Raw genomic sequence first — 15,050 nt, 5'->3', positions numbered from 1 at the left:
CATAGATATGATTATAATGACTTGTCAGTGACAGGCTGGAACTAGAGTTCGGTGTCTGTAACCACAAAAAGCATTGTGGCCATTTGAGTATATTTGAAATTGTAATTAATGGTCTGCTTGGTGTTTTTTAGGACGATACTTGGCAGATTGTTGATGGACCCCGAATGCGGTTTTCTCAAGGGAATAGTGTGCACCTGCCACTCTGCCTCGCCTGTTCCTTCCAAACACTATTTTTACTTGTATGATGTCTTTCAAATTTGCTCTTTGAAAGCTGACTACAAACATTAACTTGCACTTTCAAAGTGTCATTGAAAGAAATAGCACTGAAATGACCTTGTACACAGTAAATGATCAAATGCAATATTCTGGAAGCACATTAATTCAAATTGTCACTAAAATGAAGTCTATTATCTTCAGTGTCTGTGTTCTTAAAAAGGTTAGAATGTAGTAACAAGCCTAACATTTCAGGAGAGCAAGCACAGAAGTTATTTAGCTTTCCATAAGTATTTAGACTCAGAGTTACCTTTGAAGTTTCGTAAGTTTTATGTTGAATAAATATAAACAGAACGTGAATTTTTAGGCTTTGAATGTTAACTCAGAGCTCAATCTAATTGAGTTATGTGCCATAAGGAAATCAGACCAGAGTCCAAGTTGTATGCAAACAAAAACCATCCCTATAATTTTATTCTCATAAGCATATTAATAAAGTGTAAATGGTGTTTTATATGATCTTTGAGATTCTCAAGTGCAATGTGTTTAAAATAAGCTTACAAAGGACTGCAGAACAACTTACTTCTGCGTTAATTAACTTTATAGAAGTTGTGATTGTTTTGATGAATTAATGCTGTAGATTTAATTTATTTTTATATGGACTACATAATGTGTGCCTTTTAAAACAATAACAAAAACCAGAAATGTGCCTCTCTAGTTTGTGTTAATTAATGTGCCTCACTTTCTCCTCACTCTGGATCTTGTATTCAGATTCATACAGTGCTCAAGCATATTTAAAAGATATTTGCAATTTTTAAAATACTTTTGGCTTGTAATTGAGAAGAAAATTCAAAATAACTAAAAGATAATTTATACTTAAAAATCCTGTCTCATTTCTTTAGTGATGTACCGTAGCCACTAGAAAAACAAATCAGCCTAATGGAATATGTTTACTGGGAATAAAATTACCTTTAGATATTCAACATTGACCTCATTATAAATGCGTGAAGCAGACAAGCTCTGAAACTGTGGTGATAAATTGGTAACTGGTATTTTAACTGTAATTTAGCATTTCCCTTGACCCTACTTATCAAAGAGAATTTACACATTATTGTGTTGTAAACACAAGTTTCCTAGCATTTTATAAATAATTTTTTGAAAAGATTCATTTTAGCAGTGAGAGAAGTACTGTCACTTGTTTTATTTTAACAATTAGAAAGTTGTCAGATTCCCATATGGTAAAAATAGGTCAAGTATGTGAAGTGGTGAAGGATTGGATTAAGAGATTCTGAAAATGAACTGTTCATACAGAGTAGTAGCTTTCTAGCAAATTCCGATTAACAAAAGAAATATATGTTTTAGACAAAGTTTCATAATTTACAAATGGGAATTTATGATAAATACCAACGTCTTTTTCATTTTTCATGGAAATGATAGCTTGTGTTATATCTGGTAAACCATTATATAAAACACTAATTTTGTTAATTTTGTTAAGCTTTACAGAAAATAATATCCCTATTACTAGACATTAATATAACGTCTTGCTATACTAAACACAGCAGAAATCTATTCCTTTTCACAGTATGTAATACAAAATGAGCATTTTATAGTCAGTGTTACTCCAATTCTAAATTTAGGTTTGACTTAGGTAGACATAAGACAATTTGATCTTTACTAACTAGCAAAATTAGAATTTCTAACTCTTATGTTCTTTAAAATGCCAGTTACAATTACACTTACTAAAATCTGACTAAATCTGCTTTTATTGGGCAGTTGATGCTTTAGTATTTGAAGTTTGACACTGCTGCAATGTCTGTTTTTAATCAGGTGTTACCTTGAGATGTTAAACTGCTTGGAATGGTTAACCTTGTGCACTTTCTTAATCCCCATAGCCTTTATACTGAGTGTCAACATGCAAGTTTATATTGGGTACAGGTTACAATTTTAAAGCCATATGAGTTTATAGTGATTCTTTTTTCCATTTAAAAATTCACTAATGTTAAAAAAAATTTAAAAAAAGAGGCCCAGTAGATTCAGTGGGAGACTATCTTATCTAGCAAGCTGGTTCTTGCTTGTGTACAGTGATAACTTTGTAGCTGCTTCTTTAACTAAGAATTTGTAAACACAGAACTCTTAACACATGTGAGCTTTTAAGGATCGTTATTTACTACTTTGGGTTGTAATTAGAGCACATCTATCTTCCAAAATTTTGTAAATATTTTTGATTTTTTTCATAACATGTAAATATTACATAAAAGTTGTATTCCTAATAAACATGTAATATATAATTTAGCAATTGACTTTGTGCCTTTGTGTCCCTTTTAATAGATGATAGATGTTAGGACAGTCAAGCAGAGGAAGGAGATTGACTTTTCACAAGTTGGAAGTTTAGCTGGCTGGGGTCTTGCCTTGAGGTCAACACTCCCTTTATCCCAGTTAGTATCAGGTTCTCCTTAAACTTTTCATCTCCTAGATAAACACTGGGCCTGGCCAAGCTCCTGATGCTTCTCACATTGAAGGCTTGGTCGGCTTCCTTGCTCAGCTCGTTTGTTTTCATTATAGATATGCAGATGATCTCTTCGATCATTAATAGCCACACAATAGAGTCAATATTCTAGGCTGTCCTGAAATCTGTGCCAATGCAATTAATCCAAAAGTTTTCAATTTAGTCTCAAGCAGACTTTTAGGACAGGGCAAAAAACAGCCACCATTTTTGCCAAACTATAGTCTCTAGGCCACTTACTCCTCTCTGGAATTTCTTGAGCTGGTCCCCCACAGTTCAAATCACCCTCTGTACTGTTTTCCACTTTCCAACCAGTATGGCCCATTAAGCCCTGTTTAAAAGTGTTCAACTGCTTTCTTAATTCAAAGCCCAAAGTCCACATTCTACCAACAACTAGCACAGTCAGGCTTGTCACAGCAGTACCCTACTTCTTTGTCTTATTCACTGCTCTATTGCTGTGAAGAGACACCATAATCATGAAAACCCTCATAAAGGAAAGCATTTAATTGCAGTTTTCTTACAGTTTCAGCAGTTTAGTCTGTTATCATAGCAGGGACCATGGCAGCACACTGGCAGACATGATGCTGGAGAGCAGTGAGAGTCCTACATCCAGATCTGTGGACAGCAGGAGGAAGAGAAAGTCACTGAGCCTGACTTGGGCTGTTGAAACCTCAAAGCCCACCCCCAGTGACAAATTCTCCAACAAGGCCACACCTCCAAGTCCTTGTTAAGTCCTGACACTTCCCTGATGACTAAGCATTCAAACACAGGAGCCTAGGGGGCCATTGTTATTTAAGCTACCACCACCGTTACTGATTCTGAAACACTGCCACAGTATTGTCAACTGGCTAGTGATTGCCATATTACATTTTGTTATCTTTGAGACAGCTGCCCTGGAACTCATTAAGTGCCTAGGACCCATATCTACCTCAGCTTCCCAAGTGTTGGGGTTACAAGTTTCCACTACCATGTTATTTTTGTAAGTGTGTACATTGAGAGCAGATATCTTTATGGAACCCTCACCAAGCCGTTACACCTTCCGTTTTCACTTTATACACGTTTGCTGTTGTCCGTGTTTACTTGCTTGTTCACATGAGTGCATTTACAGTGTCTTTAGAAAACACTTAGAAGCGGAGTGCAGGTTGAAATTCCTGTTGACATAAACTGCACAAATGTTTTTCTGCTAAATCTTCTCTCCCGTAATTATCTGCTTTGCACTTGGTCTTACCAGGATAGTGAGGCTTTTTGGTGGTGGTATTAAAAACAGTGCAGCAAAGAGGGCTTGGTTCCAGCTTAGGCTAGGGTAGTGCTCCCTTACAGAACTTGACTTTGAGTTTTCACAAAGTATGAAAAGCACAAGTGTGGCACAGGCTTTCCATTGCAGCACTCAGGAGGCAGAGGCGGCAGATCTCCGGGAGTTCAAAGTCAACCTGGTCTACAGAGTGAGTTCTAGGACCGACCCCCCACCTCCCCCCCAAAAAAACAAAAACAAAAAACCCCAAAAACCAAACAAATAAACAAAAACCTCGCTAACCAAATAAGAAAAAAAGCAAACTTTGCCCCAATTCATCTTCATGCCAGTTTGTATGTAAACCCCCATAGGCATGTTCGCTATATGTCAATATGACCAGAACACACAGACGGCACCTGCTTGAGGTGAGGTGGCCTCTCACCATCTTGCTAGTTTAAAGTGGTCTTCAGAATCTTGTCTCCACACCAATGCTGCTTCTGGCTTGGCTTCCTTAGGGTCCTCGCTGGAGGCACTCATAGTGCTTACTGAAAAGCTCCGGTCAGTTTGTTAGCTGGACTGGAAGCATCGTGTCCGTGTGCCGTCCTGGGGACAGAGTGGGTGAGCAAGAGACTTGCATATTCACCAGTGACTTCTTTTTGTTGTTTGTAGAAACACACACACACACACACACACACACACACACACACACACACACGCCTGGCCTCAAACCCACTGTGTAGTCTAGGCTAGCATTGAATGTAGGATTCAGCTGCCTTCATCTCCTGACTGCTGGGTATACAAATGAGCCACCAGACTGGGGTGTTTTCCAGCCCAAGTTTTCAAATAAGAAGCTGGAAGTTATGTCCTGGAAGCCTAGCTTCTGCAGGAAAGCGTTTCCATTCATTCACATGGATGAACAGGGTTTTCTTTCTCCTGAAGGAAAAGACATTTATGAAACATGTAAAACAGATGGTTGCAAATAACCTCTGAAAACAGGTGTTTTATTGGCAAGCAAACTATGAGGAAGGGAAACGACAGCCTATGCGCTTCCTGAAGTCTTTGGGTAAGAGACATGAGGATTTCAAATACAAATATTTTCGAGTTCAGTTATTAACCGGAAGTAATGTAGCCTGTAGAACATTCCAAGGTATGCAGATTTTATATGGCTTCAGTAAATTTTCCAGATATTATCTGCTTTGCTATAAAAATCCTAGAAATAACCTCTTGTTTGACTTTTCATGTGAATAACTGCAAACTCTATCACATGGCATTTTTTAGAGTAGTCAAGGAAAAATACTTAGATATCATCAAGGACTCTGAAGTTAGTTTCTCAGAAGAAACTAGAAGGGGACTGGTCCCACACATAAGCTGCTCCTCTGTATGCTCCAATTGGTGCCCAGCAAAGATTTTATTCGGGGGCATGTGACATCGCTGGCGAGGATTGAATCTAGGTGCCTGGTCACCTTACCACTGACCTAGACCTCTGACTCTCCATGGATAATTTTTGTTTGTTTGTTTTACTTTTTTTTTTTTTTTGAGACAAGGTTTCTCTGTGTAACCTTGGCTGTCCTAGAACTCACTCTGTAGACCAGGCTGTGTGCTCAAACTTAAAGATCAGACTCAAAGACCCCACCCTCCAGCCCCCAGGTGCTGGGATTAAGGCATATGCCACCACTACCCAGCTCTCCCGGGATATTTTTTAACTGGAAATGTGTAGGTGTGCACTGCCTTCTCAGAAGTTTTAAACTCACCCCTCATTCTTATTCCTATTAATTGCAAGAGATTCTATTTCCTTGTCCTACAGCCAAGATGACTTGAAATCTCCAAACGGTGGCTCTGTTGTAACCTTGTTGATTCATTAAAGCATAGTTCTTTAGTTCTGCCTCATGTGGTTTAGGCACTGAGTCTGTTGTTTTCTGGGTATGGTAAAGGTATCTTTTAACTATGTGAAAACTTCTGGGCAGTGGCCATTTGGTAAAATGTGTAGGGGAAGTTCCCCTAATTGTTCCCCTAATTGTTTGATTGGCTAAATAAAGACGGCAGAAGATATGGATGCGGGTTTTGGGGGTCCCAGAGAGGAAGAGAGGGGGATGGAGAGGATTGGAGTCGAACCAGGCGGTGAAAGGGAGAGGACGCTGCAGACATGTAGATCTCTTGGGGCACTGATGGTTTGTACCCTCCTCAGGTGGCTGCGGAGGCCAAAGAGGATGGGGCACGATATTCTTCACCCAGTCTTTGAGTTATCTGGTTAGTTTTAAAATATATAGGTCTCTAGTGTTTTCCTTCCCCAGGGCTAAAGGGAGCTGGATGAGATGGCCATTGCCAGCATCAGCCAGAGAACAAAGAGAGACCAGAGCGGCTTGGCAAAGCTAGCCATAGGAGCTGGGTGGGATGGCCGTTGCAGCACCGGGCAAGGGGCAAGCAGTAGAGCTAGCATGGAAGCTGAGTGAGACCCGGGTGGTTGTTGGTGGCACTAGCCACAAGAGATGAAAAGAGCTCAGGCAGAGCTCTCGAAAAGGAGCAAGCATGTTTTTAAAATTACAACAGAAACGTGGTCGTCATTACCCCTGTGGGAGATGGTAAAATTAAGGAAATGAAGCTCTAATGATAGCCTACTTGTGTTGTTCCCAATTTGATTAAGAACACCCTAGCTTGCCTTCTATGACCAGTCAGTGCTACATGCAAACTTAGTTCTAAAGTACCAAACTGTATAGATACACCTTGTATGAATATACTAGGAAAGATACCAGGGAACAGCCTTGTAGCTTAACAAAGGCATGGTTGCCCAGGGATGGCCTTAAATTTAACTACTGAATCTCTAGACCTTTACCTGATGAAGAGATTCATCTAGTTGAAGCCCATCTGGTCAAGTGGCCTAGCTAAGTCATGGATACTGGATATGTCAGAGGCACAGAGAAGCTCGTAGGCATACCACCCAGTATTCAGAAAACCGAACTCGATCCTCCGCAAGAGCAGCAAGTACTCTTAACCAGTAAGCCATCTCTCCAGACCCTTTTATGTATTTTTAAATAACAACTTAACATTTATTTTACAATTTTATAGGTTATGTCAGACTATGAGTGGACTATGTATGTGTTGGAAGGGTGGCGATGGTGTTGGTCACTTGCCACTTTGATTAGGATGTTGTTAGCAACATCCTCCTACAGCTCTCTTTGTTGCCAGATGCCTCTTCTATTTTCAGCCTGTCCTAGACACTATAAATCTGATGATTCCCTCCATGAAAATCTAAAGGCTCTCTTGCCTTGCAACATTGAGAAACCCCTACACTCTGACATTGTAAGATATTCAGAATTGTTTCTTCTTCATCTTCATCTTCATCATCTCCTTCGTCTTTGTTGTCTGTCTTCTTCTTTGTCCTCTTCTTCGTCTTCTTTATCATCTTCCTCCTCCTCCTCCTCCTCCTCCCCCTCCCCCTTTAGGCAGGGTTTCCCTATGTGTAGCCCTGGCTGGCCTGGAACTCAGAGGTCCACCTGAAGAGCACTAGGATTAAAGGCATGTGTCACTATGCCTGGCTCAGGGTGATTTCTTTACCGAGAATGTAGTCCCTTCTGATTCTGTGGAGAGTGAGGCACTCTCTCCTTCATACTTTATAATCATGTTTGTTTGCTTGCTAGATAGGGTATCACTATGTAGCTCTGGTTGTCTTGGAACTCACTATGTAGACCCATCTGACCTGAAACTCAGAGATCCATCTGCCTCTACCTACAGAGTGCTGGGATTAAAGGAATTGGCCACCACTGCCCTGCTTGTCTTTAGTTGAACAGACTCACTATTAATCCCACTGCCCTCTTTAAAGCCCTGAGTTCTGCCCATCACGATCTCTTACCCCATTTAGAATGTCTGCCTCTGTTTCTTCACCACTGGCATTCAAAATCCTACTTTTAAAAAAGGCTCTCTGTGTATTTGCAAACTTACAAACCCATGTTCCATATGTGGAAGCCAAAGGTCAATATTGGGTGCCTTCCCCAATTTCTCTTTGTTGGGGTGACCTTCCTCACACTGTATAAAAGTGTATCTCTGTATTTTCAACTGTTAATTTTTTTACTAGCAGAGAACTAAGTGCTGGCAGGACTCTGGTATTGTCATTTCTATGGCCCCACACTGGGTTTTCTATTTGGTAAATATTTGTCCTTCCTCACCTTCCTAAAAGCAAGCAAGCAAAGACATGGATCAGGTGTTGTCTCACTGCTGATTGGTTGTAATAAAGAGCCAATGGGCCAATAGCTGGGACAGGAAGTACAAGGGCAGAACTTCCTGCCGGAGAGAGTGCCAGAGAAGATTCAGAAACAGACATGGAAGAGACAGACACAGCCAGAGCAGACGAGGGAGGTACAGAGTTAGTCACATGGTGGGGTCGTAAGCTAGAATAGTCTAAGTGTAAACAGCAGCTGAGAGATTGCCCCAACTAACGGCCTACAACTTTAAACTGTATGAAAGTCTCTGTGTTATTATTGAACCGCTGAAGTGTCTGAGAAAGTCTTGTAATAGCTCCCAACCTTATTTTTGAGACAGGGTCTCTCACTGACCCTGGAGCACTGGCCATCAAGACCCAAGAGAGCCTTTAGATTTTCATGGAGGGAATCATCCTGCAGCCTGTAGCTCCTCCGTGCTGGCATCCAAAGTCAGGTCTAACGCGTGTGTGACAGTACCAATGGAGCCATTCTAACCTTCAAAAGACGTCTTTTCTCTCTCTCTCTCTCTCTCTCTCTCTCTCTTTCTTCCTTTCTTTCATGGAATAAAAATAATTCTGTCATCTTCAGAATTTTTGCCAACAGTGACTGTGCTGGGTAGTTTTTATTGTTAAGTTGGAAAAAAAACTAGAGTCAGTCACCCAAGGAGAGGGAGCTCCAGTTGAGGCCTTCCCTAGTCAGGCTGACCTGTAGAAGTGTTGTGGAGCATTTTTCTTGATTGCTAGTTGATGTAGGAGGGTCCATCCCGCTCAAGAAGCAAGCTGCTTTGGATCCTCTGAGAGCTCTCATGCTCCAAGGAGAGGCACACGGTGGCGCACACACACACACACACACACACACACACACACACACACACACACACACCGAAAGCAAATTTTAAAAAGTGTGCGCCACTTTGCTCATGTCAAAGTTGACAGAGTTTTGTCCTACATTCAAATGAAAGCATTTACACTCTGGTGTGCTGCATATGCCACGGGCTCTAATGTGTCATCGTGGCATTGTAAGGCCTAGTATCTTATTATTCAGTGTTCCTGCTTTTAAAGATGCTCAGCAGGGTAAGCATTCCTCAGTGATTTTTGGACAGTGTTAAAAAATGCTCATAAATTACTTAAAACTTCTGTAGTCTGTGATATTACGTGTGTGTTACCTACGCTAAACTGTCACCCAGGTGCCATGGGACATCAGTGAGGAAGTGCGCTAACTCAGCCCAGGGACAGCATCTACAGAGTCTCCAGCCAACCTGAGGCTCAGATGATTGACAGGACATCGGAGACTCGGCTAACTGCCATAGTTACGGGTGAAGACTGGCCTGTTAATAGTAAGTGCTGCAATGAGTGCCAACTGTGGGGTCTCTGGGGCAATCATTTTCCCACACACTGACTGAAAAGGGAGAGCGGGTGGGCAGCGGAGCTCTTCTGGGAATGAGACAGAAAGGTGACCCAGGAGTTGAGGCCAGGCTGGGCACCATAGCCAGACACTTTTGCAAACAAACCAAACCAAAACGAAAATATCCCAGACTGGTGCGTGTGTGTCTGTCTGTGTGTGTGCATGTGTGGTGGTGTCTGTGTGTGTGTATGTGTGTATGTCTCTCTGTGTGTGTGTGCATGTGTGGTGGTGTCTTTGTGTATGTGTGTATGTATGTCTGTGTGTGTGTGTCTGTGTGTATGTCTGTGTGTGTGTGCATGTGTGGTGGTGTCTTTGTGTATGTGTGTATGAATGTCTGTGTGTCTGTGTGTATGTCTCTGTGTGTGGGTGCATGTGTGGTGGTGTCTTTGTGTATGTGTATATGTATGTCTGTGTGTATGTCTGTGTGTGTGTGTGTGCATGTGTAGTGGTGTCTCTGTGTGTGTGTGTGTGTGTATGTGTGGTGGTGTCTCTGTGTGTGTGCATGTGTGGTGTCGTCTCTGTGTGTGTGTGTCTCTGTGTGTGTGTGTGCATGTGTGGTGGTGGTGGTGGTGGTGGTGGTGACCATGTTTGGTGGTCCAAAGCCCAGGGAGTGTGAGAGAACTCAGATCTGGAATGTTCGAGTAGCTGCCTCCAGACAATTGTTGGCAAGTTCACGGAATCCATGCTGCGTGAACTGCTTTGTAACTGTTGGTTAATATTTGATGACGGTCTGTGTGTTTAACAGGACTTGATCTGTTTGAGGTGTTTGCTCACACCCGGCAGTGAGATTGTGGGCAGTAGGTAGATTTTAGTCATTGCAAGATATTTTTGGTTGCTACTGGAAGTCATCTGAGTTACATGTGGACATTGTAAGTTATATTATTTCATGACAATCATAATCTACTTTTAATTGGTCAGATTATTTAAAATAATATTTTATGTTTTCAGCATGGTAAAACTTTATTTCTAGGTATTTCGTTGGCACTCAATTTTATCCTATGCATTATCTTTGTAATATTGTTAATCATTATTTCATCATATTTACTATATTAGTACACATCACATTTAATTTTTATTTTATTTATTAATTTATTAATGAATACATTAAGTCAATACTTTTATTATTATATTTATTATATTTCAAAATATGTAAAACATGTTTTATTTTGAAAAAAGGTATATGCAACTGTATACCTTTTAAGGTTGCATATACCTTTTTTATAGCCTTTTAAAAACTTCCTTATAAATGTCAGGTCCAAAGTATTAAAAAACAAAATACTCTTGTATCCCACTGTCAGTACAAATTCTGAGTAGCATAATTGATCAGACATAGACTACCCATGTTGGTAGTCACTAAGCACAAAATCAAGCTTTTATTGAAAAGTCCTCCTTTGATGAGGTAGATGGAGACTCTCAGTGCCTAGCTAGTGCTTACTGCTGGAGTGACACAGCTCTGTCCATTGCTGTGGGGATGAGGGGTAACATTTTCTGTCCACATACAAAGCACAATAGAAAATTGTATTACAATGAGACTCTTCTTCTCTGGATTTTTCTCCAACTTTACTTTTTCTTTTTTGCCAAAAATTACATCATGATTTTTTCATAAAAGTTATTTATATTGACTTAGCAGCTGACCACCCTGTCTATTTATGATGTAGGTCAATGTTTTGCAAAGCTCTTAGGGTTGGATAATACTCAACTCAGACAGACAGACAGACAGATGCATACACACATACATACACCACACACACACACACACACACACACACACACACACACACACACGCTCATACTTAGACCTCCTGGTAATGTGAACCAAGTATAGTGAGGAGGGTGAGGGCTTTGAGTCCTGCCAGGCCAGAAGGTAGAGCCAGTTCAGCAAAGAGTTCTCTGGGGAGAGGAGTCTAAAGGGAGACAGGGAGACAGTCCCTTTAGATCCACCTATGTCATGGGCCCCATGGAAACCCACAGTCCCGTGGAATTCTTTTTCTTCTTTTTCGAGACAGGGTTTCTCTGTATAGCCCTGGCTGTCCTGGAACTCACTTTGTAGACCAGGCTGTCCTCGAACTCAGAAATCCACCTGCCTCTGCCCCCCAAGTGCTGGGATTAAAGGCGTGCGCCACCACGCCTGGCTTCCATGGAATTCTTTAAGGACCAGTGGGGGATTAGAACAACATGGCCGGTGCCGGAGCCATCCAAGGAGCCCTCCTCAGAACCTTCCCCGTGTGGCTGTCCAGGGTAACTGGACACATACTCAGGAAGGAGAACGCTGTTGCCCCAGAGTCCATAGTCTCCACCCTTTCCATTACAGAGATTTCTGTTGTGGTTTTGGCAAAATTCATAATATAAAATGTGTTATAGTATTTTTTCATTCATAGTTCACTGTGTGAAACACATTCACAATGCTGTATGGCTACCACCATGCCTATATCCATAGTTAATACACTCTTGAAAATACATATTAACTGAAAAGTCTCCCCCCCACCTTTTTTTTTTTGGTCCTGGTAACCATTATGCTACACTGTGAGTTTCATTACTCTAAGAGCCTCATTTAGGTAGAATCATTAATTTTTGTGACTTCTTCTTCTTCTTCTTCTTCATGTTTTTCAATACAGGGTTTCTTTGTGTAGCCTTGGCTGTCCTGGAACTAGCTCTGTAGACCAGGCTGGCACATGCCTTTAATCCCAGCATTTGTGTCTGGCTTATTTTTACTTCACATCACACTCTTAAAGTTCATCCATGCTATGGCATGTGTCCACATTCCTTTCCTTTTAAATGCTGAATACCATTCCCTTGTAGGTGTGAAAACCGTCTACCGAAGTGGAACTCTAATAAAATGGAACCGTGAAGAAAGAGCCTTCCTGTGCATGCTCCTTAACAAGAACTGCCATGCAAGATTTCCTAAGAGCTTTCCAGGGAAGGCTTCTCTGTTTGCTGTCTCCTACCTGCACAGGCTGACATTCTCACGAACGGTGGTGTGTAAGAGAGTCAGTTTCTGCATATCCTCACCAACGCTGCAGCCTCACCAACACTGCATTCTTACCAACACTAGCCATTGTACTTTTTGTTTGTTCGTTTGTTTGTTTTGTTTTTTTGAGACAGGCCTTCTCTGTGTAGCCCTGGCTGTCCTGGAACTCGTTTGTAGATCAGGCTGGCCTTGAACTCAAGAGATCTGCCTGCCTCTGCCTCCTAGCTCTGGGACTAAAGGTGTGCGCCACCACCTTCTGACATGTCCTTGTACTTTTGATTTGTATCTTCTTTAATAATTAAAATGCTTTTGCTCACTGATACAATCCTCCTCCATCTTTGAACAGAGTTGCTTTTAGTGTTACATAGGACCAACTTTTGTAGTGGAACATGGATTGGCTCGACTGAGGTCTCTGCTTTCTTTTGTGTGTGTATGAATGTGGGTAGTGTGTGTGTGTGTGTGTGTGTGTGTGTGTGTGTGTGTGCAAATTACTATGTGTGGGTGTGTGTGTCTGTGTTTCACCTCGCTGCTGGTGTGTGAACGCTGATTGAAGAATCTAAACACAGGGGCCCTAGGCTATATTCCTTCCTCTTTGCCATTGCAGCACTGGGCTTGCAGGATGCTGACACGGGCTCAAGGGAGGAGGAACGTAGCCTAAGATGGGGTTCCCACTCTGTGAGAAATGGAGCAGGCTGGGACCAAGGTTATGGTTCTCTAACTCCTGTGCACCCAGAGGCTGCTGGGAGTTGAGAATGGGGTCCCACAGGCTGGCAATGAGCCCAGGGCTGGGGTCATTCTGCTGGACTCAAGGTGAATGTCAGGAGCATGGAGGGGCCTTCTGTGGGAGTCTTAGGCGGTGTGGCTTTCCCCCACAGTAGTCCTTGAGGAAGGGGACAGTCCTTGCTTGTCCAAATTGTTTATTCATGGTGGGAAAAGGGACGTATATGGCTTACTCACTGTGGACCAGAGATTAAATACCTTTGGCAGGAAGGGATGTCTGAGAAGGAAGTTTATTGGCTAAATCCTCAGGGCCCATCTAAACACCTTATTAGCATGAAGAACCCTGGGCTCTATGCTAAGTGACCATGGTCCTCTTAGTGGGGTGTCATGGTGCCCCAGGTTAGGAATCTGGTCAGGAGCAGATTCAAACATGGTCTTTCTCAATTATGAGAAATGCCAGAGTTTGTTAATCTGCCCAACCTTACCAGTTTTTCTGTCTTGTGACATGGTTCCACTTGCCCCACATGGGGGTGAGGGGTGGGGGTGGGGGGTGTGCACATGTATACATGCAGAGGCCTAAAATGGACAGGTATCCTCCTTTTTTAAAGATTTGTTTATTTTATTATTATCTTTCTGTATGTATGAGCGTCTTGCCCACATCTGTATGTGTACCTTGTGGATGCCCTCAGGGTCTCTGCAGGAACAACACGTACTCTTAACCCCTGAGGCAGCTTGCCAGTCTACCAGGAATCCTTCTTGACTACTCTCTACATTGTTTATGGAGGAATGGTCTCTTGCTGGATTCAGAGCTTACCAATACAGCTTCTAGTTAGTCAGTAGGAATCCTGTCTCTGCCTTCTTAATACTAGGAGAGAGAGACAGAGACAGAGACAGAGACAGAGACAGAGAATCCACCCACCTACCACACTTGCCTGGCTTCTTACCTGGGTCCTGGTGATTTAAACTCTGGTCTTTACTCTCATGCAACAAGTGATTTGCCCACTGAGCATCTTTCCAGTCCAGAGATCTCTATTTTCCTTATGACTTATTTTAAAGCAAGGTCTTACCACGAAGCCCCGTGTGGCCTGGAACTCAGAGGTACACTGGTCTTCACCCACTGACCTCCATGTGACTAGTTTTCGCCTAGCATCCTTTGGTTAACTGTGAGTAGTTTCTGCCTAGCATCCTTTGGTTAACTGTGACTAGTTTCCACCTAGCATCCTTTGGTTAACTGTGACTAGTTTCCACCTAGCATCCTTTGGTTAACTGTGACCAGTTTCTGCCTAGCATCCTTTTTGGTTAACTTCCAAGGGCTCAATGACCATTTCTTGAAGAGCAAGTCAGGCAACGCACTCCAGCCTTTGCTTGTCTGACGGTGTTTCCATCTCCCCCCAACACTGATTGACATTTTTGCTAGATGTGGGAATCTTTCTTTTGTTGCTAGACAGGGTCTCCCTAAGTAGCCCTGATGGCTGGGACCTCCCTATGTAGAGCAGGCTGGCCTCAAACTCACAGAGGTCCTCTGCCTCTGCTTCCCAAGTGTTGGAATTATAGCCATGTGCCACTGTGCTGGTTAGATGTAGGATTCTTGATTGACTTTTAAAATTTTTATTATGGCTCCCTGCCTTTTGGCCTCCAGTTTCTAATTAGAAATCTGCCAGTGGCCACCTCACTTATCTCTTGCTACTTTCAAGATGTTCTTTGTCTTTTTAAAGTTTGGTTGTGGGTTTGTCTTGTAGGGGAACGATGACCTCAGTTGGTCTGACCCCAAACTTGTGAGCTGCAGGACTGTTGCTCCCATTCTGCACTGGTCTCTGTTGC

The 15,050-nt window shown here is 42.2% G+C and overlaps 1 protein-coding gene and 1 long non-coding RNA gene across 7 annotated transcripts in view; both read left to right on the top strand.

Moving 5' to 3' along the window:
* Nucleotides 1-2,502, top strand: part of Fcho2 (FCH domain only 2) — a 93,172-nt gene extending 90,670 nt beyond the window's left edge. For 4 of the 5 annotated variants that reach the window (XR_001780779.2, XR_873743.3, XR_001780778.2 and 1 more), the window contains one exon: nt 132-2,502. Coding sequence is in view for 2 of the 5 variants with exons in the window: in NM_172591.3 (NP_766179.2) it covers nt 132-154 (23 nt within the window). In the remaining 3 variants the exon portion in view is untranslated. The remainder of the gene's footprint in view (nt 1-131) is intronic. The other variant, XM_011244652.3, reaches the window with a different exon arrangement.
* Nucleotides 2,503-7,637: 5,135 nt separating this feature from the next.
* On the top strand, nt 7,638-12,831 carry Gm9465. Of its 2 annotated transcripts, XR_382805.2 has the most exons (3): nt 7,638-9,210; nt 9,324-9,473; nt 12,341-12,674. It is a non-coding gene; the product is annotated as a predicted gene 9465 (long non-coding RNA). The 2 variants fall into 2 exon arrangements; XR_382804.2 differs by having other exon boundaries at nt 7,638-9,473; nt 12,341-12,831.
* The last annotated feature ends 2,219 nt before the right edge of the window (nt 12,832-15,050 follow it).

The sequence above is a fragment of the Mus musculus genome, chromosome 13, assembly GCF_000001635.26.
Source record: "Mus musculus strain C57BL/6J chromosome 13, GRCm38.p6 C57BL/6J".
Classification (NCBI taxonomy): Eukaryota; Metazoa; Chordata; class Mammalia; order Rodentia; family Muridae; genus Mus; species Mus musculus.
This window is presented reverse-complemented; position numbering and strand designations above follow the sequence as displayed.